This window comes from Lutzomyia longipalpis, chromosome 1 (assembly GCF_024334085.1).
Source record: "Lutzomyia longipalpis isolate SR_M1_2022 chromosome 1, ASM2433408v1".
NCBI classification, from domain to species: Eukaryota; Metazoa; Arthropoda; class Insecta; order Diptera; family Psychodidae; genus Lutzomyia; species Lutzomyia longipalpis.
The window spans coordinates 31374160-31397405 of record NC_074707.1 but is presented as its reverse complement, the minus strand read 5'-3'; the positions used below and the strand labels follow the sequence as shown (position 1 = coordinate 31397405).

The window sequence follows — 23246 nt, the reverse complement described above, 5'->3', positions numbered from 1 at the left end:
TAAACTTTTTTTATAAGGAAGAAGAATATTTATATACCAATATTGATGAATATATAATCTAAAACATAGAAGATTTTATTTTTTCAGGACAGATTTACATCATAAGACGAGTTTTTCTTACGAAATATCTTTTAAAATATATATTTTTGGTCGAAATTCTAATTTCATCATTTCAGTGGTGTCAAGGTAATATCATATAGCTTAGTTTTTTTTGTAAAATATTTTCCAATACAGGTTCTAAACTTTTAGAAAATTCTGTCATACAGATATGAAGAATAGATCCATGTATATTATTAAATTTCTTGGCAAGACCTTTATCATTTTTTTCACTTTATTTTAAAATGGATGCCATTTTCTAGGAATTTCTCTCCAGAAAAACTCCATAAATCACGTTTCGAAATTCTTTTTTTCTTTGTCTTTTCTTTTATAAGATTCGGAAGAAAATACTGCATGAATGGCATTCGAAGAATTACATTAGGTATATATTTCTAAAAATTCGCATTGAAAGCTCTAATGAGTGGCCATAGTAATAATACTCTTGTAGAAGACGTTTTAACTTAAAAAAAATCAATAAAACGAAGAATAAATATAGATATTTATAAATTCAATAAAATCTGACAAAAATATAAGTACAATCAATTAATGTCTTTTTTTTAGTAAGTTATTAATGACTAGAGTTAGGGAAGCAGCAAATGAGGTAATTTTTTTAAATCTTTAATTAAAATAATCGTCATAAAATTGTAATCTTTTCAACATAACGAATATCTATCACATATACTTAATTTTCTCTTTGTAAATTTTTCATTCAAGTATATAGATAGTTATGCAAAGTTTTCCCTAATAAATTAATACGTATTACTATTTTTTTTATATCACCTACATGCTACTTTCTACAACTATGTTAAACTATTTTATTTGTTTCCTGCATAGTTTTTTTTTTAAATGCGTAGTTAGCATTAGATATGAATAAGAAAATGAAAAGAAAGTGTTTTATATACAATTACATGTATATTGAAAATTCGAATAGTATAGCACCGCATGGAAATTAAAAGTTGGAAAAAATACATTTAATAATAAATGAAAATTAAAAAGACGTTTTATACAGAGATTGTTGTTTTTTTTTGGAAAGAAACATTTCTGCAGAATTTTCATGAGTTTTCATTTTTTTAAAGCTTGATTATGTATGTATATTCAACTACGTTTCTATATAACTTTTTTTCTCACAACATTTAGATTTGCTTTTTGATTTTATTTTTCCTACGTTTTCTTGGCCAATTTTTCTACAATCTACTTTTTTCTTGTAGGTAATATTGTTAGCACAATATGTAATGTTTATTTGATTGTGTTTTGTTCGTTAAATGATTTTTGTTTTTAAATATTCTCTCTACTTTAGATAACTTCCTTTTCTTATTTATAATCTAAAATTGCTGGCAGTTTCAATGAGTATTTTCATCTATTTTGGTTCCAGTGTGTTTCTTCTCAGTATCAATAAACAGAAGAGGAACCATTCCAATTAAACATCCAATTGTTATTCCCAAAATACGACCCTGAAATATGTGAATAGACAATGTGATTTTTGGTTCAAAATCATGAAAAAAAGCTGTGTGGAATAAATTAAACATTTAAACGTATAAACTTACAAAACTAGCACTTCGTCGACTCTCTTTCATTTCCAATTGGAATTTCGACAAGGGTGGAACTTTGAAGCCTATACTTTCACACATTCTCTCAACATATACGGCTGATCCGAGACCTACGACATCACTGATTGTATTTCCTAATCCAGCAGCAGCCATTGTTGAGAGACACATATAACCACCAAGAGTTTGTTCAATGTAATCACCCTATTTGTTTAAAAATTGAAAGAAAATACATTTTTTTTTTCAATAACAAACAAGATTGGTGAAAAAGGACAAAAGAATCTTACGCAAACGATCATCATAAAATTGTCAAGGAAACCAAATCCAATAAAGGGCAATCCATTAATTACGATCACTAAAATATATTTAAAAAGAAATCCAATAGAGCAAACTTTGCTAATATTAAGGCAGGTTACATTTTGGCCAAATGGTGAAAAAAGTAACTTTTGTTCACACACATTAGGTACACATAGGAGCACAGAATGTAATCAATTTCAATTGAGGAGATGACACCATGGTTAAGGATTTCCGTGAATTTAAAGGGTCTAATGTTACATAATTTTCAACATTTAATTTTTTTTTAAATAATTATGCATTAAAGACATTGAGAAAACGATTTTCCAGCATTTTGAATTAAATAAAAAAGGAATTTTTATGCTTGTGAACATTAATTTTCTTTTCAACATATGACCCAACATAATAACAATTAAACACTTACACTGTAATTTTTGACTATTTGTTGGAGGAGATTTTACATCCGCTGCAAAAATACATTTATAAGGATTTAATTAAAACTATCTATTGAAGGAAACTTATGGGAGATTGCGATGTTTATTTAGCATTACAGGATGTTATTTTTTAGACATCTTGAAAAATTAAATATTCTTGCAAGCAATACAACGTATCATGCAGATTTTGTGTCTGAATGGTTAAAGACCATGAAAATTGCAGTGCTTATTAGAATGAAAAAAAAATTAAATTATGCAATACATTATCAATCGGAAAAAATAGAGTAATTTAAATGTCTGCAAAAGGCCAATAATGTTATGAATAAATTTTCAATTTCCAATTAATATTAAACCAATTTTTATTTGCTTATTAGACTTCATAATAGGTACTAATAGGTTTGTACAGTCCTATAAGGAGGTATGTCTCCATTGGACATTTAATTCAATAAATTCGAATTCTAAATTATAAAATTCTAATGGTTCTTTTAGTGATACTATGTAGTGAAAGAATTCTAAATATTTTCCGTTGCTATGGTTTTTTTCCATTAGTAGTAAAATAATAAGACTACGAAAGGTGTTTTCAGCTATTTTACATATTTTTAAGTATATCTAAATTTGGACAAAGAGAAATGGTTAGTTAAATGATTTAATAAATAATAATAACCCCTTTTACAAGAATAGGAAGCATATTATTGAGTTAGGGGACTCATAGATCTACTTTAATTTGTATAGCTGCATGTTTTGGTGAAAAAAGTATTTCATAGTGTTTATCCTGATATATTAGAGATTAAATCAGCGACCACGATTCATTCATGATATTTTTAATATCTTTTTTTACGATAAGTGCAACACGTGCAACATAAATAAGATTTTTATCAGTTACCTATTACTAGGTGCTTAAAATAATAACAATTTCATCAAATAGAATAATTAAGGAACAAGATATAAAATACGGGGAGAAAAGTAGAAAAAAACGAAAGAAAAAAGTTTCAAATTATTAATAAAAATGCATTTAAGCATAGAAGAGTGCCGTATAAATTAAGCAATACCAATCAAGATTGATTTTTAATAGGAATTCGTACCCAATTTCTTTTGTAGATAATCTTCAGGTAATTTACAATGGGAGCCGATTTCATCCCCGGTCCGGCCTGTTGCATCTTGCGTTATCCTTCGCATTCTGCCACTACGCCAGCGTGCAGTTCCCAGCTGAGGTCCTTGATCCCCAACTTTTTTTTTTAAAAGGAATGCCATTAAGTACGTCTACACCTCATCTTCTTATCGCACACATGAGCGACATTAATGTATACAAATTTCGGGAAAATGTGGGAAAAAAGATTGAGGGAAATTCTATAGCAAGAGAGATAGTGAGAGAATGATAAGGAACCACTGAGATTGACAAAGGTAATCAACTTCAAATCAGTAGTTAAATAACTCTCGAGCATTTCATTTTTTTACTCTATGCGCCACAACAAGATAAGATATTCGAGTGCACAGAAGAGAGATATGTTGTAAAAGATTACGCAAGACATGGTCAAGAATAATTAATAATAGTTTAGGTACTCTCGGAATGATATAATAAATATTTTAGCAGTAAGAATAAAAATTCATCTCACCTTCAAACCTGCTGCGCCTCGCCTGGGATGAGTCATATTGTGCTAAAGCATTTTTGAGATTCTCGCGCTCCTCCGTGGATAAGTTATCAACAAATTCACTGGCCTCATCGGCACTGAGATTCCTCGAAGCGGAAGTCCCTGATGTCCATCGTTGCATGCCATTCCGGGGGATTTGCCTGCTGGGGTATCCAAAAAGTTTGTCGTACATGGTGGTGGTGGTGGAAGACCCAAAAGATTTTTTATTGCCAATATTTGCGAAGCATCTCGTTGTCTGCCCACATCGTAGAAGGAAACAAATTGACCTGTTGCAACTCATTTTAAATAGAATACACTAACTTTTCGTTTTTCTTTGCAAATTGAGAGGTAAAATTAACAAAATAAAGTTCGAAGAATTTTTGCACTTAATTTTTCTGACGGGGCTACAACCGTCAACTAAATGATCCAATATTGTATGTGTTAAATATTTTCAAAAATATTATTTTAAAATTTTTTGTTAATTATTGGGGCTCCTGGTGGATCTGGGGGTGCTCCAATGCCCTTCTAAGCTCAAAAAATTCAATTTCGCTACAAAATTTCTCGGAAAATGCGAGAAAATTGTGAAAAACCTCCTGTGCGAACGAGACACTAATAGTGACGTGCGAGTGAGAGAATCATTCTGAGATGGCATATGAAAAACATATATTTTCTCACTTCCTCCTCGATCAACAGCGCCATAACTTCCAGCGGTGAGTTTTGAAACTTCAATGAGTTGCATTTTGGCGCCAGGCCAATCCCGCCAAAAGGCGCCGCGACGCCTACTTTTCCTTCACGACGGTATGGGTTAATTTGCTGGATCGCAGCATGCCAGCAGTTTGTTCCGTTCCCAAAATAGCTGCTGTCTGGAGAGCATCATACTTTGTGTATAGCACCGTGATGGACGTGTGCGCTTCGAGACCGTCTCTTGGGTTCTGGTACGACGTCTGCATGAGATTGAGTAGTTCTGGATAGAAATGTGGCCACGATGGTGGTTGGTACATGACAATGTGACGGATTCCCTTTATCCGGGTACGCCGGTAGAAGTGTGCCCTTTCGGTGTAGAGCATAAAATGCGCTCCACTGTGGTAGAACATGTCTCTAGCTCTTGCCATCTTGGCATCTTCTGTGTATTCGCAGACTTGCACGAAGCTAATGGATTCCTTTTTGAAGTAGTTCCGTATTCTCACGAAATCAAAGTAGTTTGGTACAAAAATCAGACAATGCGCCATGAAGGGGGCTTTGAATCGTGGCAGAATTGTTCGCACAAAATACTCAAATCTCGTATCGTTGGCTGTCTCCAGGGATTTTACCTCGATCCTATGAAAAACTTGATGAATTTGCACACTCACATTCTGAACAGATCCCACTGTGATGGGATTTGCTACACGAACACTGCCTCTGTAGTTGCGACATTGTCTACTGAGAAGAGATACAAATTCTGGTAGATCGTGATTGGAGAAGAGGAGTGTTTGTCTGTAGAAGCGAGACCATCCGTTGACGCACCAAGATCGGACTCGAGCAAAGTCTGCAAATACAAAATTTTAGAAATGCAGCTAAAATTGAAAAATACAATAATTTTTTTTACCTGTGTTTTTACGTGTTTGCAAGTTGAGATGTAGATGATCAAAGATGTGAAGCAAATGAAGCCAATTTTGCGACAATATAACATCCATTTGATCAATGATGAGCATCTCAATGGATGCCAGGAAATCGTAGTCACGCTTCTCATCTCCAGCTGCTCCAATTATCATTCGCAAACCCAGCGGAGAAGCCACAATAAAGTCCGCAGAGTAGAATTCTGAGTAGAGTTTTAGGCATTTTTTCGTGACGGAAATCCCAATACGAAAATTATCATCTGAATTCCCAGAGAAGATCTTCTCGTAGTCCTCTGGTTTTGGATTCTTCTGTGGGAACTCCAATTCACCCCCAGTAAATTCCTCAACATAGCGTTTGTGATTAATCACCTTCCCAGCTAGTTCTGGGACGAGGAGTTCAATGAGCATATTGATGACGTGATAGGCGGCACTTTTGAATGGGAGAATGATGAGAATTTTCGGTCGGACTAGACCTTGATCGCGGAATATTTCCTGATTTTTCTTCGCCTTGGAGGAACTCTCTGAACCTTTGCTCATCTTTGCGTTGTGTTGGGTGACTTTAGTGTAGCTCTTTAGAACATGATTCATAGCATGCAGGCAGTAGGTGAAGCGAATCTCTTCGGAATTTTCAAAGGTTCTTTGTGGCATATAGAGATCTTGATAGTTATTAATAATGGAGAAAAGTTCTGCTTGAAGATTTGTCAATGCTAAATCCGTTTCCAATTTATCTCCTAGAATTTTTCTATTCAACATAACAGCGTGTTTCTGTAGTCGAGATTTTAAGTATAGATCATTGAGATTTGCATCTCTTAGTGACACCTTTTCTGGAAATTTACCTTCAGTGGCGAATTTCTCTTCGTCTTCCAGCAAAAGAAACTTTTTCTTTGTAGCAGGTTCAGAATTTTGGCTTTTATCGCTTCTGGGGATGTTTACCAGAAGTCTCCCAAGAACTGTCCAGGAAATAATTTTATGTTCACAAATTTCTTCATATTCGCATTCCTTTGCCACATTGTTATACAATTCTGGACTGAGATCGTAGTCCAAATGGGTCAAATATGGATCATCAGGGGACTCTGTCTTTTCCTCACTTTCAGAATCCACCTTATCTGCGTCTGATAAGTTTCCCTCCTCATCATCAGCTTCGCTTTCGAATTCCTCACTGTTATCGGTGAGTTTGTTACGTTTGGGAGGAATTTCTTCATCAGCATCAGTTGTGTCTTCATCGATAGCTTCATCATCATTGTCTAGATTATCGCTCTGTGTTTCATTCTCATCATTGCTATCATCCTCCTCAGAGGAAGTCTCTATTGCTTTACTTACTTTGCTCGAAACATTCAACATTGAAAGAACTTTGTCGTAGTAATCATTCTCCTCTTCGTTGCCACTCTCCTCTTCCTCCTCCTGATATCCCAAGGTAAATTTTTCCTTGCGCTTTAGGCTCCTAGCTTCAATCTGCAGTCGCTTCCTCTGTATTTCCTCATTCTCTGTGTTCCTTTGGATAGTTTTCATTTTCCGAACGAATTTGTAATCTTCACCATCAACTTTTTTTGGTTTCCCTTTGAATGAGTTTTTCCGGGAATGTTTGTAATTCTTTTTCCTGTATCCATTTCCCTTTCCTTTCTGTCTAGAATTCTTGTGCTTCACCATTGTTCTACTGATTTTATTTTCTCTCAATTTAACAAATTAAAAAATACTTTTTTTTTTCTTGAAGAAAACACGTGTTTTTTATGAAAACAAAACAAACATTGACAGTTGATTCGTTGGCTGAAACAGCAAGTGTTGCATCTCTTCTTGCAACAGATACGATATTTGCTCAAATAATGATTATTTTTAAACTTTGATTTTCGCAAAAAAAAAAAGGAAAAAGAAAAATGATACTGCACAATTTTATTTCATTAAACAGTACTTAAATAGCCCCCCTCCCATTAATTGCAATATCTCTGGCTGGCAGATATAAAATTTACAAAATAAAGTCAGTTCAGTCATCCTTGGGCTGCCTTTGCTTTGCTTTTCATCTTTTTCACTCGTTTCAGCCCATCCATGCAAACTTTCATTATCCTGGCATAATTCTCCATTACCCTCGGTACATCACTCCTCTTTACCACTGTTGAGAGCTGGAAGAAGAGGGTAAAATGCAAAGAGATTCAATTCCTGTAAGATGTTCCCACCAGCATGTTTTTCCCAAAAGTTACCTTATGGGTTTTTGATTTAGCTCTAATCAAGCACATATACTCCTCGGGCTCTGGCAGTCGCGGTCGTCCTTCGCGAGGCTGTGGTCTGTCGTTGCCATCATCTTAAAAGAAATTGTAAATACGTGTAAATTCCTCAACTTCCTCATGGACATGACAGATTGACATCATCAAAAAGCATCGCCACGAACTTACAGCGCTTGAAAGTAACCGTAAATGAGGATCTATCCTTTGATTTCTGTGCCAGGAGCATCAACTGCGACATAAACTGCAAAAGGAACAAGAGATTTATGCAAAAATTGGTGTAATTCCTAGTATTTATCGCAAAAACTTACCTCTTCATTGCTCAACAACACCATCTTTTACAACGGTATGAAGTTAGGAAAGAATTATTATTTGCGCTCATTTCCTACTTCACGTGGTAGTGTTTTGAAAATTAGCGCATTTTTTGCATGAGAATTTCGCAATTGCTAAAATGCTAAAATGCTAAAATATTCAAAATCATTTTTATTAAACATTATTGAAACAAATTTTTATCACCCCATATTCTGCAGTAATCCCAAAATGTAGCTTCCAAGATCTTCATCTTGATTGGTCCAGGAGACAAAGACTTTCTTGTGCTTATCATTGAGATCCTCGATGGTTAAATCAACACTCTCAACTGAGATTGTTCCGCTGTCTTGAAGCACAACATTCCAATCCGTCAGTTTATCCTGCAGCAGATTGTACAGCTTCTCTGTGGTCTTTACAGCAGGATCCGTATCCTCCAGCTTCACGGTGGACGTAAATTTCATCACGTGACGATGAATACCAGCCTCTTTGCACACCTCTTCGACATTCATCAGGCTTATCTTGTTGTCCTTCATTACGAGAACACCATGAATTATGCGTCGTCGTTTGGGATCCGGTGGTTGGGCATTGTACTTCTTTGCTTCGGCCTTCAGGAGGTTGAGGGAGGCGTCCACGGGGATCTTTACAGGGGTATTAATTACACACGTCTCCCCATTGGCGGGTGTGTAGCATTCGATGCTGAACTCTTCTTTGATCTTCTCCTTGAGGAATTCCATCTTGAGCGCTTCTCCATGTACAAGGAGTACATTCTTTGGCTCACAGTACTGGATCAGCTGCATGATTCCCTTAGCATCGGCATGTGCTGAGAAACTCATGTATTCCACGGACATCTTCACATCCACAACCTGGCGATTTTCAAACTCGACCTTCTTAGCTCCGCCAAGAATCTTATGACCAACCGTTCCTTGGACACAGTAGCCTGGCATAATGACCATATTGTTCTCATGTGGGGCCCATTTCTTGAAGATCTGCAGAGAGAGACCAGCATGCAGCATTCCAGGGGTGGCAAACACCACCATTGCTCCCGGATTGTCAATGTAGCCCTTATCGAAGGGTTTAATGTGTTTAAAATCAAACATATTTCTGTGTACAAAGGTCTTTCGAATCTTCTGATTTGTCCACGTAATGAACATCTTGTAGTAGTTATTGGCCTTCTCAGTGAGCCCCACGGCAAAGTAGATGGGATATTTGAGGTTCATTCGTTCCCAATATGTTTCCAGGAGGATGCACAGCTCTTGGGCACGTCCCAGAGCAAATACAGGAATGAGTACCTTACCCCCGCGTGCAACGCATTCGTGCACCTTCTTCAGGAAATCACGCTCACGACAGCGTTTTGAGTCGCGAATTGTTGTGGCGTAGGTGCTTTCGGAAATGAGCAAATCCGGTCTGCATTTGTCTATCCATGCAGCACCTAGATGCCGATCGGGTGTCATATTGTAGTCACCCGTGTAGACGACGCTCTGGCTCCCCACACGGATCCAGAACATTGCAGCTCCCAGAACGTGACCCGCGTAGTAGGCCTTAATCTCCAGTTCTGAGTCCACCATGACGCTCTGATGCAGTGTCACTGCTATGACCTTCTTCATGCAATCCTTAATCATCTGTGTGGTGAAGAAGTTGCTCTCCCCCTTGCGCTCCACGGCTACTTTACGCATGTCCTCCAGCAAAATGGGGGCAATCGCCTTCGTGGGGTGAGTCATGTAGATGGGACCCGTGTACCCAACAATCTCGGACATGTAGGGCAGAGCGCCGCAGTGATCGAGATGGAAATGGGAAATGATAACGCAATCAATGTGACTCGTGATGGGACCCTCGGGCACAATGTAGGAAAAATCCGGGAAACGTCGCTCATCGTTGTAGCCCTTGAGAAAAGCAGTGCAAAAGATAAGAAAATCAAGAACGAAAAAAAAACATCACTTCTATCCTGGAATTTTCATCTTCTCTACTCACCATGTGCATCCCGCAGTCCAGCATTATATTCTTCCCTCCCATTGAGAGAAGGATACAGCTACGGCCAACATCCTGACCGGCGCCAAGAGGCGTTATTTTGATGTCGGGCATTTAATTTTATTGGAATTTCGTCACATTCACAATCAGAAAAAAACAAAAACTTTTCTTACTGCCAGCGGTACACGAGTGACGTATTTTTCATTTGCGCGTTTGGCGTTCTTTCTCTGTGAGATTTTATTTCTTGTTAACCTGATTGTAATCTTGAAATTATTGAAAATTAAATTACTTTCTTAGGATTAACTTTTATGAAAAAACACGCAATATATTGGAAAGATTGGAAATTTTAAGAAAACAGAGCCATAACCTCACACCAAGCACAAAATAGTAATCATACCCAACTTCACACCACTTATCATAGAAATACAACACACTCGTGTACCGCCTCTTGTAATTTAGGTTGAAAGTAAATTTTGTGCAAAGCGTTCTTTTTTTCTCGGGACCGTGTTCCTTAAATTCGTGCGGGTCCTTTACGAAATTGGCGTAATTCGCAAAATACCGCGAGTGTGATGTGAATGAAAGAAAACCGCTGGAGATTTGCAATTATTTTGATTGGTAAAACATGATGTCATTACATTTCTATTTATATCGCACGCATGCGTTTTCTTCGCCATCCAGTGTCGAATTGTAGAGACATTTTCTTAGTATTTTGCGACATAGTGCTGGCGGAGAAGTGTTCAATTTCCACTTCTCTCACTTATTTTCTACTTAAATTGCTACTGTACTTTTAACTTTAGGACCCATGTGAAGGTTTTAGCGATGGAATAAATTGTGCTACAGTGCCAGTTTGGTGGAAAAAAGGTGATATAATTTAGTGCAATTAGAGGAAAATGTCAATTGGATTCGTTCCTGTGAGGCTCACTCGCACTCTCCCTCCATCGGCCATTCACTATGCTTTTCTTCCCAAAGATTCAGTTGAGAGTAGAAGCCTAATCTTCCTGGCTGAAAAGGCTGCCTTTTTCTCTGCAACTTCGTAATTACTACCTGCGGGCTTTGCAATCAATCCTTCTGAGAAAGACTTTGTAATCTTTTTGAGAAAAATTGTGAGGGGGAAGCTTTGTGCGTTTCATGTGTTTGAGTGTGTATAGTACTGTACTAAACATAGATTATGTACATATAGGGGGACCTGGGGTAAAATGGTAAATTGCGAGATAATTTTTCCCTCCTGCGTGTTTTGTGAAAATATTTGAGTTTTGCCATAAGAGCTAGTTTGTAGCAAATTTTCCGGGCTACAACTTTGTCTAAGATCTATTTTTTCTATCTCAATGGGAAAATGTATTTTCAGCCCATTTTCCAAACCCTTACACCATTAACATTTTGCGTGTTGAGATAGCGGGAATTCAGTGCAAATTGTAGCATAAAAAATGCTTTTCATACATAGGAGCTAGCTAGCTAGGAATTGCATTATTTTTTTACTCCCCAAAATATGTTTAAAAAAATATAAATCCAGGTAATTTCCATTTTAAATTTTAGCATAGCATAGCACATTCTTAATATTACAACATACAGAAAGCATTTAGTACACACTTCGGAGCATACATATTTTTTTTTGCATACAGCAAGAGTGTAGGTAAAGGAAACTGCAATGGAAAATCTGTGAGTGGAAAAGCAAGTGAGCTGCAGGCTGGCAAAGATGGGGGGCTTGTTAGTAAGAGCAATGTTGTGTAGCATTTTTCCCTCTTTATTTTTCTTTTTACTAAATAATTACCATACCAATATCAATTCATTCAAACAGTTGCCATACAACACAGAGAAAGTGTGTAAAGTTTGAAGCGTGATCGATTAGGAGAGACAATTAAACACTATTACTTTTAGTTTTGTTGCATATCGATTTATTTTTAATCCTGCAAATATTTCTGACGCCCCCCATATCGAGAGCCACTCACGCAATTCAACCTCGACCCTATCGTGTCAGAAAAAAGATGTCACACACTTTTTAACGCACTACTCTTGTGACGAGGGGAGACTCGCGCTTTCCACCTCCCCACAGCAGCTTAGGAGGAATTGCATTAATATAATTATTGTCAAGGAAATGGAGAGATGATGCAAACCCCAAATTTAAATCCTCGATGAATTTAGTCCTGCGCTTCTTGCTTCGTTGCAAAAACCTTTCCATCGTTACCTCATAATTTAATTTAGCAGCTTAGAGCTAAGTAGAATGGTTGTTCTGTGACCTTTTTTAGTTCTGATTTTTCTTTTTTTTTCACTATTTTTGCCCCTTTTGATGATTTCATCAGCTGCTTATTTTCAAATACAATACCTACCACAATATACTTACACTACAACAAAACATAAACACTTGAGAATCACCCCTCGAAAAAGGAGCATTCTATCTCTAACAAAAGTTCTTTCAATGAGAAATTATGTAGCATAAAAATAACTTTTAGAGACTATGCTCTAATCTCCAGAAATTGTTAGAAAAAATATTCGTTAAATACTAAATCGTATCGGTTATTCCCAAACTTCTGTTAATTAATAAATATATTTTGAGATAATTCATTCATTTTTATTTGGTTCATTCAGGCATTGTTATTGAAAGGGAACACACAAAAAAAATTAAGCAAAGGATCAATTCAAATAGGAAGCAAAGTTCTTATTATTGCTCATTCCATTCGAAATCTCTCTAAACGTAGTATATAGAGAAGGTAAATAATAAATTTATCCAATGATCTTGAAAAATTTTAATATCCTCTCGTGTAAATAATATTTATATAGATTTCTATTAAGAATAGAAAGTTTATATAGAAAAATGTACTGGTAAGCTGACCAAGCTTACGGGAGCTGTGTTTCTTTCAGTGTACCAATTTTGTGAGAGCAAACTAGAACGCAAATTAATTTATATACGCGCAAAGTCGGGAAAAGTAGAAAAGTCATACCCTAAGAAATCTTTAGAAGGCTATATCTCGAGAACGGATCCATAGATTTTCATAAATTTTTTTTTTGTTTTAAAGGTCTCGAAGTCAGCTATAACATATCGAAAACTGAAAAAAATTTATGTCGCCATTTTCGAAAAATTCGAGTTCGAAATTTTCGAAAACTTTGTTTTCGATTTTAGCGCCTCTTGCGGTCATTTTTCGAAGTTGCAATGTTCTAGACATTTGTAGGGTTTCTCGAAACCTTTCATTTGCGCTTGAGTTGATCAAGATCGGACTTGTAGAACCCGAGATATGACATGTCAACTTTGGAAGGCTATATCTCGAGAACGGATCCATAGATTTTCTTCATTTTTGGCATTTTTGGATACTATAGTCAACTATAACATATCAAAAAATGAAGAAAATTTATGTCGTCGTTTTCGAGATATTCATCGAAAACTAATCGAAAATTTTGTTTTTGATTTTTGGCCCCCTAGCGGTCACTTTTGAAACTTCGGATGTTCTAGAGAGTTGTAGGGTTTGTTGAGATCTTTCATTTGACCCCGGGTTGATCAAAATCGGTCAAGCCGTTTTCGAGTTATGGTCGATTTTCGATGAAAAATTGTGGTGGCCATATTGGCTAAACGGCTTGACCGATTTTCGAAAATGAGGTATCGTTGGAAAGCTCTTAGTGGCCCCTACAACATATCAAAATTTCAGATTTTTAGCTATTACAGGGGCTGAGATATAGCAAAAACAAAATTTTGAGGTTATTCAAAATGGCGGACGGAGGGGTGGGGGGTAAAATTTGACATCATAATCAGACGTCTTCCAGTCGACTTTTAAACTTTGCCGTTTACCGCAAGTCTCTATCTATTACCGTTCTCTTGCAATTTATGGTTGAACTACGGCGGACGGCCGGCCGGCCGGACGGCCGGAAAAAAATTTTTTTGGCGCATACGTTTTTTGGAATGTGGGGACCCTAATTCGTGCTCATCCCAAGTTTGAGCCCGATCTGACGACTTTCGATTTTGCTCGGTACACAAAAGCTGTGTCTGAAAGAAACACAGCTAAAAAAGGAAATAAAATATTTAACAAGTTAGTAATTTAATTTCGATCGATTCTTTAGAATTTTTTTCTTTCCAGAGATAGTGTGAAATGAATAAAAAAGAGAGTGTTAGAAGTACACTCACGAACGGCTATTGAAATTAGATGTGGATGTAGAGTAGCTGTAAGACGGCTTGACCGCGTGAAAATTGTACAAAGAGAATTTTTATTTTTAGCAACTATTTATCACCGGGTATTGATAGGCTCATATTGTTATTCCTATGTTATATTATGTACACTTTCGACTCAATGTGCTCTTTTCCTTTCGTTCATTGTCTTTTTCCGTAGCTTTTCTTAGCTCCAAAGTATTTTACCATTCATATTTCTTTAAACTTTATTAGTTTCCTTATATATTTGATATCCCGTTTATCTCTACCAAGGACTTGTAAAAAGATAATATTTATAAAATACAAAATCTTTGAGTATCAACAGTTTTATACATCTATGTAAATACATATGATAGGAACACTAAATAATCAAAGTAAATGGGTCAAGCTATGTAATTCGGATGAGATTACAATTTTTCATAAATTCCAAAAAATAATAATATTTTATATAAAACTACATTGGATTAATTAAATTATTTTATTTCCAGGATATTTTTATTGACGTGGCATCTGTTCCATTGATTTGTAAAGGAGTCTTTGAATTTACGATAAGAAAAGGAAAAATATAATTGTATAAAAAAAATCAGAACCAGATGCCAGTAAGATAAGGGCTTGAGCAACACACAAAAAAAACAAAAATTTTGCAAAAAAAGCATTTCCAAGTGTTGGATTTGGATAAATCTTTCCGATTGAGTACGTGATTTAGCTATGCAACAAGAATGGGTTCGTTTTTAGATAAACCAAAGACAGATAAATACAATGAGCATGGCGAGGGAAATGGACTCCGTTTTGGCGTGGGCTCCATGCAGGGATGGCGCTGTGAAATGGAGGATGCTCACTATGCCAAGACGGGCTTAGGTGGTCGCCTCGAAGATTGGAACTTTTTTGCAGTCTTCGATGGGCATGCGGGTGTTAAGGTGTCGGAACACTGCGCAAAGCACCTCCTTGAATGCATCATACAGACGGAAGAATTTAAGCAGGATGACATTGTTAAGGGCATTCACACGGGTTTTCTCAAACTCGATGAAATGATGCGAGATCTTCCGGAATTGGCATCTGGTGCAGACAAGTCTGGCACAACGGCCGTATGTACATTCATCTCACCAGATGATATTTATATTGCAAATTGTGGCGATTCACGTGCTGTGCTATGTCGTAATGGTGTACCCATCTTCACCACGCAAGACCACAAACCCGTACTGCCGGGCGAAAAGGAGCGCATCCAAAATGCAGGTGGTTCGGTTGTGATTCAGCGCGTCAATGGTAGTCTCGCCGTGTCAAGAGCTCTTGGAGATTATGAGTACAAAAATGTTAAGGATCTGGGACAGTGTGAGCAATTGGTATCACCAGAACCAGAAATATTTCATCACAATCGCGATCAAGCTGACAATTTCCTAGTTCTCGCTTGCGATGGAGTTTGGGATGTCATGAACAACGAGGATGTTTGCAGTTTTATTCACTCTCGACTCCAAATTACAAACAATTTGGAAGAAGTAGCTAACCAAGTGATTGATACATGTTTACACAAGGTGAATCAAATAATATTTTATAATCAATGCCCTATCATTCATTGCTAATTGCTTTTCTTTAATTTTTTATGCATTACAGGGAAGCCGTGACAATATGAGCATAATAATAATAGTATTTCCGGGTGGACCCAGCCCCTCACAAGAAGCAATTCAGGCAGAAACTGAACTTGAGGCCCATCTAGAGAAAGCTATTAAAGGTTGCTATAAACGATTATTTTGTCAATAAGACTATTTTCTTTTCTATTTTTATTAATATTTATTTTTCCTACCTAACGAATTTATTGACTGTTCTTCTCACAATCCACACTCTCTTATTTCTTCTTTAATTCTTCTTTTGACCCATTAACACGTGTTGTAACATTTTCAGTTTTGACGAATTTTTTCGTCTTCTAAATTTTTAAGAGATGAACAGTTCAGTAAAGAAATAACAAAGCCAAATATTTTTGTCTGAAAATATTTTACTACCAATGATTATATTGCATGAAATACAATCAAATCTAGTCATAATATCGGGATAATAAAATGAAGAATTAAGAGGTTGGAAAGTGAAACAGGAAAATTTACGCTGATAATAAGATAAATCCACATAAATTCTATGTTAAATGAAAAACTATGCTAACTATTTAACTGTCTAAATGACGTTTACATAAAAGTCATGATTATGTACACAGGTGGATTTATTTTCCTATCTTATGCTGTATTTGGAACTGTTTCTGTAAAAAGATAAATTAAAATTTATACGTATTCCTCTGCCCAAATTCATCATAATAATGCAATACGACGTGCAATAAATTAGTTCTTATGATTAGTCAATAAAAAAAGAAAGTTTATAATTTGGACGATATGTAGTACATAGAATTTAAAATTTTAATGTACATACATACAATTTGAGATGATAAATAAATAGGTATGTACATTGGGGAAATATGTAGATCAAAGGGAATACATACTGTGATTATTACGTTATTGGATGATAGCTGAATAGTAAACACAGCCATCACACTTTAATAGAGAATATAAAAAAAGACGTAGGTACTAAAAAGCCTTTTTGGCATTTTCTCCGGAAATGAAGGTGATAAAAGACATGGAACAAGTATTGGAATGAATATCTATACTTCAAAAAAATATTAATAAAACATTTAAAAGCAAAATTAACATAATATTGAAAAAATAAGTCAGTATAAAATTGTCCAGGACGAGAAAGAAGAAAAAAAAATCGAACAATCTTTAGATGTTGTGTGTCGTAATAATTTGATAGCCTTCATTAGACTAAAAATTGAGTATTAATTTATTTATTTTTATACAATGAGACCATGTCAAAGACATTTTGTATTAAAATCCAAAAATCGTGCCACAATAAATGTTTTTTTTTCTTCTGTGTACTATAAGAGAAAATCTTCAAATTATATTTCCTATCTCTTTATCCTAACATTTAGTAATCCAAAAAGAAAAGAAAATAATTAAGAATTAGGGAAAGAACATTAAACTAATAACTAAAGAACAAAAGTTGTCAATATGGTATTAAAATTCAATAATGCATTTATGAGATAAATCTCAAGTTTATAAAATTCGTAATAACATTATAATTTGAATGATTGAAGGATATATTGAGTGATGAATGTTATAATAATTGTCGGCATCGGTTACACAGGTTTTTATGTCTTCTTCAAAATTCACGTTACTTTTTATGAGATCATTCAATTCGATACTGATTGCGGATATTGTTTGGATGAATCACTTTTAAACATCCATGTAATATTGTGCAATTTACTTTGATGTTCATTTTATTAATTTTGATTCTAGTGCATAATTTTGACATCTTGCTGGTGTGTAGTGCAATACAGACGCGTGTGTAATTTGCATGCAATTTAAGGGATAAATTGATTTTATAATAATTTATTCTTGCATCTTTCGCATTATCTACATACATACAATAATGCTTATACTTTTCTTGTTTTGTGTTCATTTTATTTTAAGTGGCTTCTCCATGTACAATGAAAAAAAAAGAAAGACCTTTGTTATTTCAACACAACATAATTAAATTAAGTCATTTTGCAATAAATTACAAAGACATAGAGATATGAGGCTTTAGCCATTAAAATGATTGGAAAGAAAGTCCTTTATACAATTATCTAGTCTATAAAAATGCTTTTGTTAAGCTTTTAAGAATCTTTCTAATATATTGACTAAGAATGATTTCAAAAGGAAAAAATGTAAATACTAATACGGATTTTTTTTAAAAACAGAATAATAGTATTGGGTGTTGTAAATTTTGATGAAACTAGCTCCAAAAGTTCGCGAAAAATTGACTAGGATTTAGATCGAAATTAGAGTTCTTCCCTTTGTAGACTCCGCTATTCATTTATTTTTGTCAAATACAAGATCAAAGATTAAAAGAATAATTACTCCAAAATTTTGCAAATTTTACTGTTGTAAAAATATGTAATGTAGTCTAACCAAAAACTGTAAAAAGGATCTCTAGTGTACATAATTTTGCTTTTTTATTTAATAATATTTATGAAATGAGGAAAGAAAAAAATCTATTTTAAAACTACACTATGTAGAGGTATAGGCATAGTAACATATTTAACATTTCCAACCTATTTTATGCTCAGCCATTACAATTTTTCTTACTAGTCATCCCACATAATCATATCCCACGTTAATTTTGAACCTTGTAAAATTATATCATTACATACTTTAAGTATAAAAATCATAATATTTTGCCTAAAGACAAGAACAAAAGAAACATGCAATACGGATATGTCTTATGAAGCTAAAATGAAGTATTTCCATAAATAAAATTAATTTTTGAATTAGGTAGGTACATATTATGGCTAAATGGTATATAAATCATATCAAATAATCAAATATTGTAATATAGAAAAAATAAGTAAAACAGCTTTGAAATAATTTGTGAATTTATAAACAAATTTCATGAGGATGTTTTTTTTTTAATTAAATTAAATTACTGTACCTGGAAAATGAATTTTGATAGATAAAAATTGGGAATAATTTCCATATAGAAAAGGAGCTCACAGTTTGTGTGAAAAGAAAATGGATTGAAAAAGAAAATTTATGATAAAAGAAAAAGAGAAATATTAAATAAATATGAATTATAAAAATATACAACTGAAGCTTTTTGCAATTTTACATTTTTTCATTATTATTTTTATTTTATTTATATTTAATTTCTCGTTTTTCATTTTCATAAATTGAACTTGTAGCAAAAAAAAAACTTTTTTTATTTATTTTTTAATGACTGAGCATAAGGTATGTTTGATTTCAGCAAATGCAATCCTATGATTTTTTTATTTCTCAAAAAACATCTTCATTTACAATTTCTTGTGATTTTTTTTTCTTAACAAAAATGTTTATATTTTTAAAAGTAATAATTATTTCTTTTTTTTTCTTCGCAGAAATTATAGATTCTACACCTGGTTTGGACTACGAAAATCTACTACAGCGTCTCTATGATGAACATATTCCTGGATTACCACCAGGTGGTGGATTAGTGTCCAAGTAAGTGGAATTTATTTATTTTTTGAATAAAAAATTATGATTTTTAAAAAAAATATTGGGGGAAGGTTAGTTAATGTTGGAAAAAGCATTAATGTATAATTCTACAATTTTTCTATGTTTAGGTGTAGATTCATAGCGAAAATCTTCAAGCAGCATTATCCACATTTGGCAGAAGTTACCTGCGAAGTAGGTTGCATGTAAAAGGGAGAATTGTGAGAATAAAGAAAACACTACATATTAGTTTTGGAAGTGTTATTATTGAATCACAATAACAAGAGGATCGGAACACAAGAGATTAGCACACAAATAAGGGTTCACAATGACGGTGGAAAAAAATATAGCATAAAAAAATGAAGAGCTAATGAAAAACCCATTGGACAAGATTGTAAAGGAAATTTGACTGGGATGATTTACTATCTAAAATTATAAAAAAACACCTTTTCATTTAGTAAAATATTCAATAATAATAATGAAAAAAAAGAAGAGTATATTAATATAAGGATAAATTCAGATGAATAATAACATGGTTTATAAGTAGTGAGGGTGAAATTTTCTATTGCATCAAAAGTTGAGAGAATTGCATGCAGCAAAGAAAAATCAACAAGTTCTTTTTTTTTTGTAAATAAAAACAAGAATTGGATTGTTAGAATCACACATAAAACAAGAAAAAAAATCAATGTAATTTTAACTTCCTTTGCTCTAGAAAAACAAATGACCCCGCAGTAAACTAGAAAAAATGGAATTGTCTTGAAAGAGATTACCAAAAATACGTATTTTAGCGTGTATATTTCCTTTGAACATTTGAATTGAGAATGACCAAAACATTTTTGAAAAATCATAAAAGATCTTGAAAAAAAAGGCATTTTCAGAGCTTTCTCAAACGGTAGCCTCAGTTGAAACAATAAGGATGATCATACATATTATTTAACATAATTCAATTTTAATGAATGGATTTATAGACGCTAAAATACGTTGATTTTCTAAATGGACATCTTTTTCAAGTAAAAATATGAAGGGGAGTTTATTCGTTCTCTGCCAAATTTTGGTTTTTGATAAATTGTCGGTATATTTTTGTTTATTTTCTATTTTACTTCTTTTTCAAATTAAATCAAATACCATTTCATAACAATTTAGCACCAAACCAATAATTTACATTGGCTGGACTGAACTTCCCTATTGGTTCATGTGCTATGAAATCTTTTGAAAAAGTTTCAAAAATATTTGACATTTTTTTTAAATAGACTTTTTAATTGAATTGAATTTGTATAATGAAATTTACGCTACATATGAACCAAATAATCTATTTTTTAGTAATACTGTAAACACAAACAACTTGTGGATAGTTCTTTTGTGTATTTTTACATACAATTTATTGAAACAACAATGTTACCTTAATCTTTTGTCTTCGAAGATTTTTTTTGGGGCCACTCATATGTATCTAATAAACTTAAATATATAACTTTTATTAGATAATTTTCATAGTTTGGCTAGTAATTGTTACTTTTTTTTTTTGTAAAACCTGAAACAGTTCTTTTGAAAACATTGTACACAGAAGAGGCTGTGTGTGACCATATTTTATCTTAATGATTTTGTCTAATTATAATATAGTAAAATGTGAATTATAGAAAGGAAAGTAAGAAAAAAAAAGTAAATCGTTCTACGGATTGAATAGAATTAATTGGTGTTCTTATCACTTGAATTCAAAAGAGTAGATTATTTTCATTTATTTGATTTCTTTCCTTACCATTCCCAGTCAATATTGGTTTCTTTCGAGTGTTAATTTATTGCCAAAGATTCTATTCAATTCGAGTTGCGATTTTTGTTTTATTTTTTAAATAAATATGTGTCACACAAATTTTTAGAATTACCTTTTTTATATTTCATGTTGAAGAGGATAAATGTGAAAAGTTAGTTTTCAAACGAAAGCAATTGCTATAACCTACTTTAGCTATTTTTTTTAACTTTATCTATTTACTTTTTATCTTACTGTGTACTCATAAGAATTTAAAGGATTTTTCAATTTTTATTTTTAATATTTTTTTCTCATTATTTTACAGAAAAATTCAAAATACAGAAGAAAATTTTTAAATAAAGTTTTTAAATATTCGTATACAATAGAACAGAGAGATTTACACAATTTAAATAAAAAAGAAAAAAAATGTCAACCTGTCTGCAAATTTTACAAAAAAATAATACAAAGGGAAACCTTAATCCATTTTTTTTTGCTTCATTAGTCTTGTCTGAACTTTTTATTATATTTCTTTATTTGATTTTCTTTTTTTTTAGTTAGTTCTCTTTCCACGATTTCGATAATTTTTAATTAAATCCCTCATCTTTGATAACACAGAGGCAGTACTTACCAAAATAAATTAAATATCTTTCATCAAAATCATTGAGCGTAAAATTTTATGCGCTTCAATTAAAAGAAATTTGTTCCTAAATTAATAAGTATCCCCTATGATAAAACAACATATCAAAACTTTTGAGAATTTTGCAATGACATTTAATGTAATGTTACAAATTTGAGAAAGAATATTTCAATTTCATATTAATTTTCTTAAAAAGGTGTTTTTTATGTCTTTGCAATCTTTAAATTGAATAAAATTTCAAAGTTTAACGTAAAAAAAATTTTGATAAAAATCAAATATTCAGTAAGTAATGAAAAATCATTGCAACGTTTTACATGCAGACAAGAATGTCTCATTGAAGGTTAAGCATTCAAGAACACAAAGTGAATGCCTCAAGTTCTAACTTTTCTCTTTTTTTAAGTGATGTTTGCTCTCACTTTCAGCATAAAACTGAAAAAGAGCCCATTTTGCAAGATCAAAATTTATTTTTCTTCCCCCCAAAGATGAAAGATATTTTTTATTTAAATTTAAATTCTGCGGATGTGAATACAAACTGTAAAAACAAACATTCAAAAATCCAAAATATTAATGAAACACATCAGACATTTTCACACGCCTACGCTAAAGACATCTTTTGTAAGTTTCATATTGAATACAGACAATATTTTTACATGAGAAAAACAAAATTTATTGTAAATTAAAGAAGAAGAAAAAGTAAATAAATAGCAAAGGGGAAAGTGAATTTGCAGGGGATGTAAGACAGAAGGATAAAAAGAAAAATATTTATAATAAGTGACATAAAAAAATGAAGAAAGAAATATTGTAAGAAGTAGAGATAATGTGAATAATCATGGTAGTGTAAAGTTGAATTCATTAGAAATTTCATCAATAAAAAAATGAAGAAAATAGTTATTCATGTAAACAAGAGAGTATCTGTAAAAAAAAAAATAAAATAATGATTAGCGAATATTAAGCAAAAAAAAACTTAGTGGAGGATGAAGAAAATCAATTTAATATAACAAGAAAAAATGAGTCCTTGAATTTTTTCAATCGGTGTACGCAGTCAGAAAAAGGAAAGAAAAAACAGCATTTATGCTATCCAGCGACGCGTTTCGCCAAATGTTTATTGGCTTCTTCAGGCTCTATTACATGGAAAAGAAATGATTTGGGCGTTACAAAATTTCTGTTCGCGGGAAAAAAAAAAAAAAATTCTACAAAATTTTTCTTTTTAAAGCAACTTACATCAGCATGGGGCTGTTTTTTTTGTCAAAAAACTGTAGGAAATAAATTTCCCACCTCAGAAAGGGACACATCACAATAAAAATTAGAAAATTTCATGCAAAATTACATAGAGCAAGATAAAAAACGACTAAACACTGTGCTGGCATCCAAATCACTAAGGATGAAGACGACACAAAGAGAGTGCAAGAGTCGCTGATGGTTTGTGTGTGTGCAATGTCCGATGGTTGTGAAGATTTTTTGCTGCAGTGTGTCATGCAGCTGATCGGCAAGCCAACCAAATTTCCAATGGAAGCGGTACTTGTCAGTGTGTGGGCAAGAAACCAGTCCCGTGGGAAAAAACCTTCTTTCCCCAATGATGCAAGTCATCCCGCGAGTACTCTGCGTTGATACCACTGCTT

The 23246-nt window shown here is 33.4% G+C and overlaps 8 protein-coding genes and 1 long non-coding RNA gene across 14 annotated transcripts in view; 4 read left to right on the top strand and 5 right to left on the bottom strand.

Moving 5' to 3' along the window:
- The window catches only part of LOC129786110 (replication factor C subunit 4), a 635780-nt gene extending 612534 nt beyond the window's left edge, over positions 1-23246 (top strand). The window contains exon 5 of the transcript XR_008750097.1: positions 23223-23246. The gene's annotated coding sequence lies outside the window, so the exon portion shown is untranslated. The remainder of the gene's footprint in view (positions 1-23222) is intronic.
- The window catches only part of LOC129785980 (extended synaptotagmin-2), a 633447-nt gene extending 610201 nt beyond the window's left edge, over positions 1-23246 (top strand). For all 3 annotated transcript variants that reach the window (XR_008750078.1, XR_008750079.1, XR_008750077.1), the window contains one exon: positions 23223-23246. The gene's annotated coding sequence lies outside the window, so the exon portion shown is untranslated. The remainder of the gene's footprint in view (positions 1-23222) is intronic.
- Positions 1-23246, top strand: part of LOC129785995 (protein kinase C-like) — a 501513-nt gene extending 478267 nt beyond the window's left edge. Inside the window, exon 10 of the transcript XR_008750082.1 lies at positions 23223-23246. The gene's annotated coding sequence lies outside the window, so the exon portion shown is untranslated. The remainder of the gene's footprint in view (positions 1-23222) is intronic.
- On the bottom strand, positions 35-4431 carry LOC129786140 (transmembrane protein 65). 2 transcript variants are annotated; one of them, XM_055820982.1, is made up of 6 exons: positions 3982-4427; positions 3451-3594; positions 2359-2400; positions 1928-1995; positions 1641-1844; positions 35-1547 (listed from the first exon to the last, which is right to left on the bottom strand). In XM_055820982.1, exons 1-6 carry the CDS (start codon positions 4295-4297, stop codon positions 1437-1439), a joined length of 885 nt encoding a protein of 294 aa, XP_055676957.1. In that variant the 5' UTR covers positions 4298-4427; the 3' UTR covers positions 35-1436. The 2 variants fall into 2 exon arrangements, with proteins under 2 accessions (XP_055676957.1, XP_055676958.1); XM_055820983.1 differs by lacking the exon at positions 3451-3594 and having other exon boundaries at positions 3982-4431.
- LOC129785990 (U3 small nucleolar RNA-associated protein 25 homolog) lies at positions 4638-7459 on the bottom strand. Its single transcript, XM_055820732.1, has 2 exons — positions 5582-7459; positions 4638-5521 (listed from the first exon to the last, which is right to left on the bottom strand). Exons 1-2 carry the CDS (start codon positions 7236-7238, stop codon positions 4776-4778), a joined length of 2403 nt encoding a protein of 800 aa, XP_055676707.1. The 5' UTR covers positions 7239-7459; the 3' UTR covers positions 4638-4775.
- On the bottom strand, positions 7464-8181 carry LOC129786185 (signal recognition particle 14 kDa protein). The gene is made up of 4 exons (XM_055821035.1): positions 8116-8181; positions 7976-8048; positions 7784-7884; positions 7464-7705 (listed from the first exon to the last, which is right to left on the bottom strand). The coding sequence occupies exons 1-4, from the start codon at positions 8137-8139 to the stop codon at positions 7574-7576; spliced, it is 330 nt and encodes a 109-aa protein (XP_055677010.1). The 5' UTR covers positions 8140-8181; the 3' UTR covers positions 7464-7573.
- Positions 8268-10404, bottom strand: LOC129786020 (integrator complex subunit 11). Its single transcript, XM_055820778.1, has 2 exons — positions 10082-10404; positions 8268-9993 (listed from the first exon to the last, which is right to left on the bottom strand). The coding sequence occupies exons 1-2, from the start codon at positions 10190-10192 to the stop codon at positions 8317-8319; spliced, it is 1788 nt and encodes a 595-aa protein (XP_055676753.1). The 5' UTR covers positions 10193-10404; the 3' UTR covers positions 8268-8316.
- On the top strand, positions 10580-23246 carry LOC129786106 (protein phosphatase 1B). Of its 3 annotated transcripts, XM_055820924.1 has the most exons (6): positions 10582-10693; positions 10876-10939; positions 14696-15736; positions 15816-15933; positions 19156-19258; positions 19381-22639. In XM_055820924.1, exons 3-6 carry the CDS (start codon positions 14927-14929, stop codon positions 19457-19459), a joined length of 1110 nt encoding a protein of 369 aa, XP_055676899.1. In that variant the 5' UTR covers positions 10582-10693; positions 10876-10939; positions 14696-14926; the 3' UTR covers positions 19460-22639. The 3 variants fall into 3 exon arrangements, 2 of the variants coding, with proteins under 2 accessions (XP_055676898.1, XP_055676899.1); XM_055820923.1 differs by lacking the exon at positions 10876-10939 and having other exon boundaries at positions 10580-10693; XR_008750096.1 differs by lacking the exons at positions 10582-10693; positions 19156-19258; positions 19381-22639 and adding an exon at positions 23223-23246 and having other exon boundaries at positions 10746-10939; positions 15816-16581.
- LOC129786198 (uncharacterized) lies at positions 22696-23213 on the bottom strand. Its single transcript, XR_008750104.1, has 2 exons — positions 22849-23213; positions 22696-22748 (listed from the first exon to the last, which is right to left on the bottom strand). It is a non-coding gene; the product is annotated as an uncharacterized LOC129786198 (long non-coding RNA).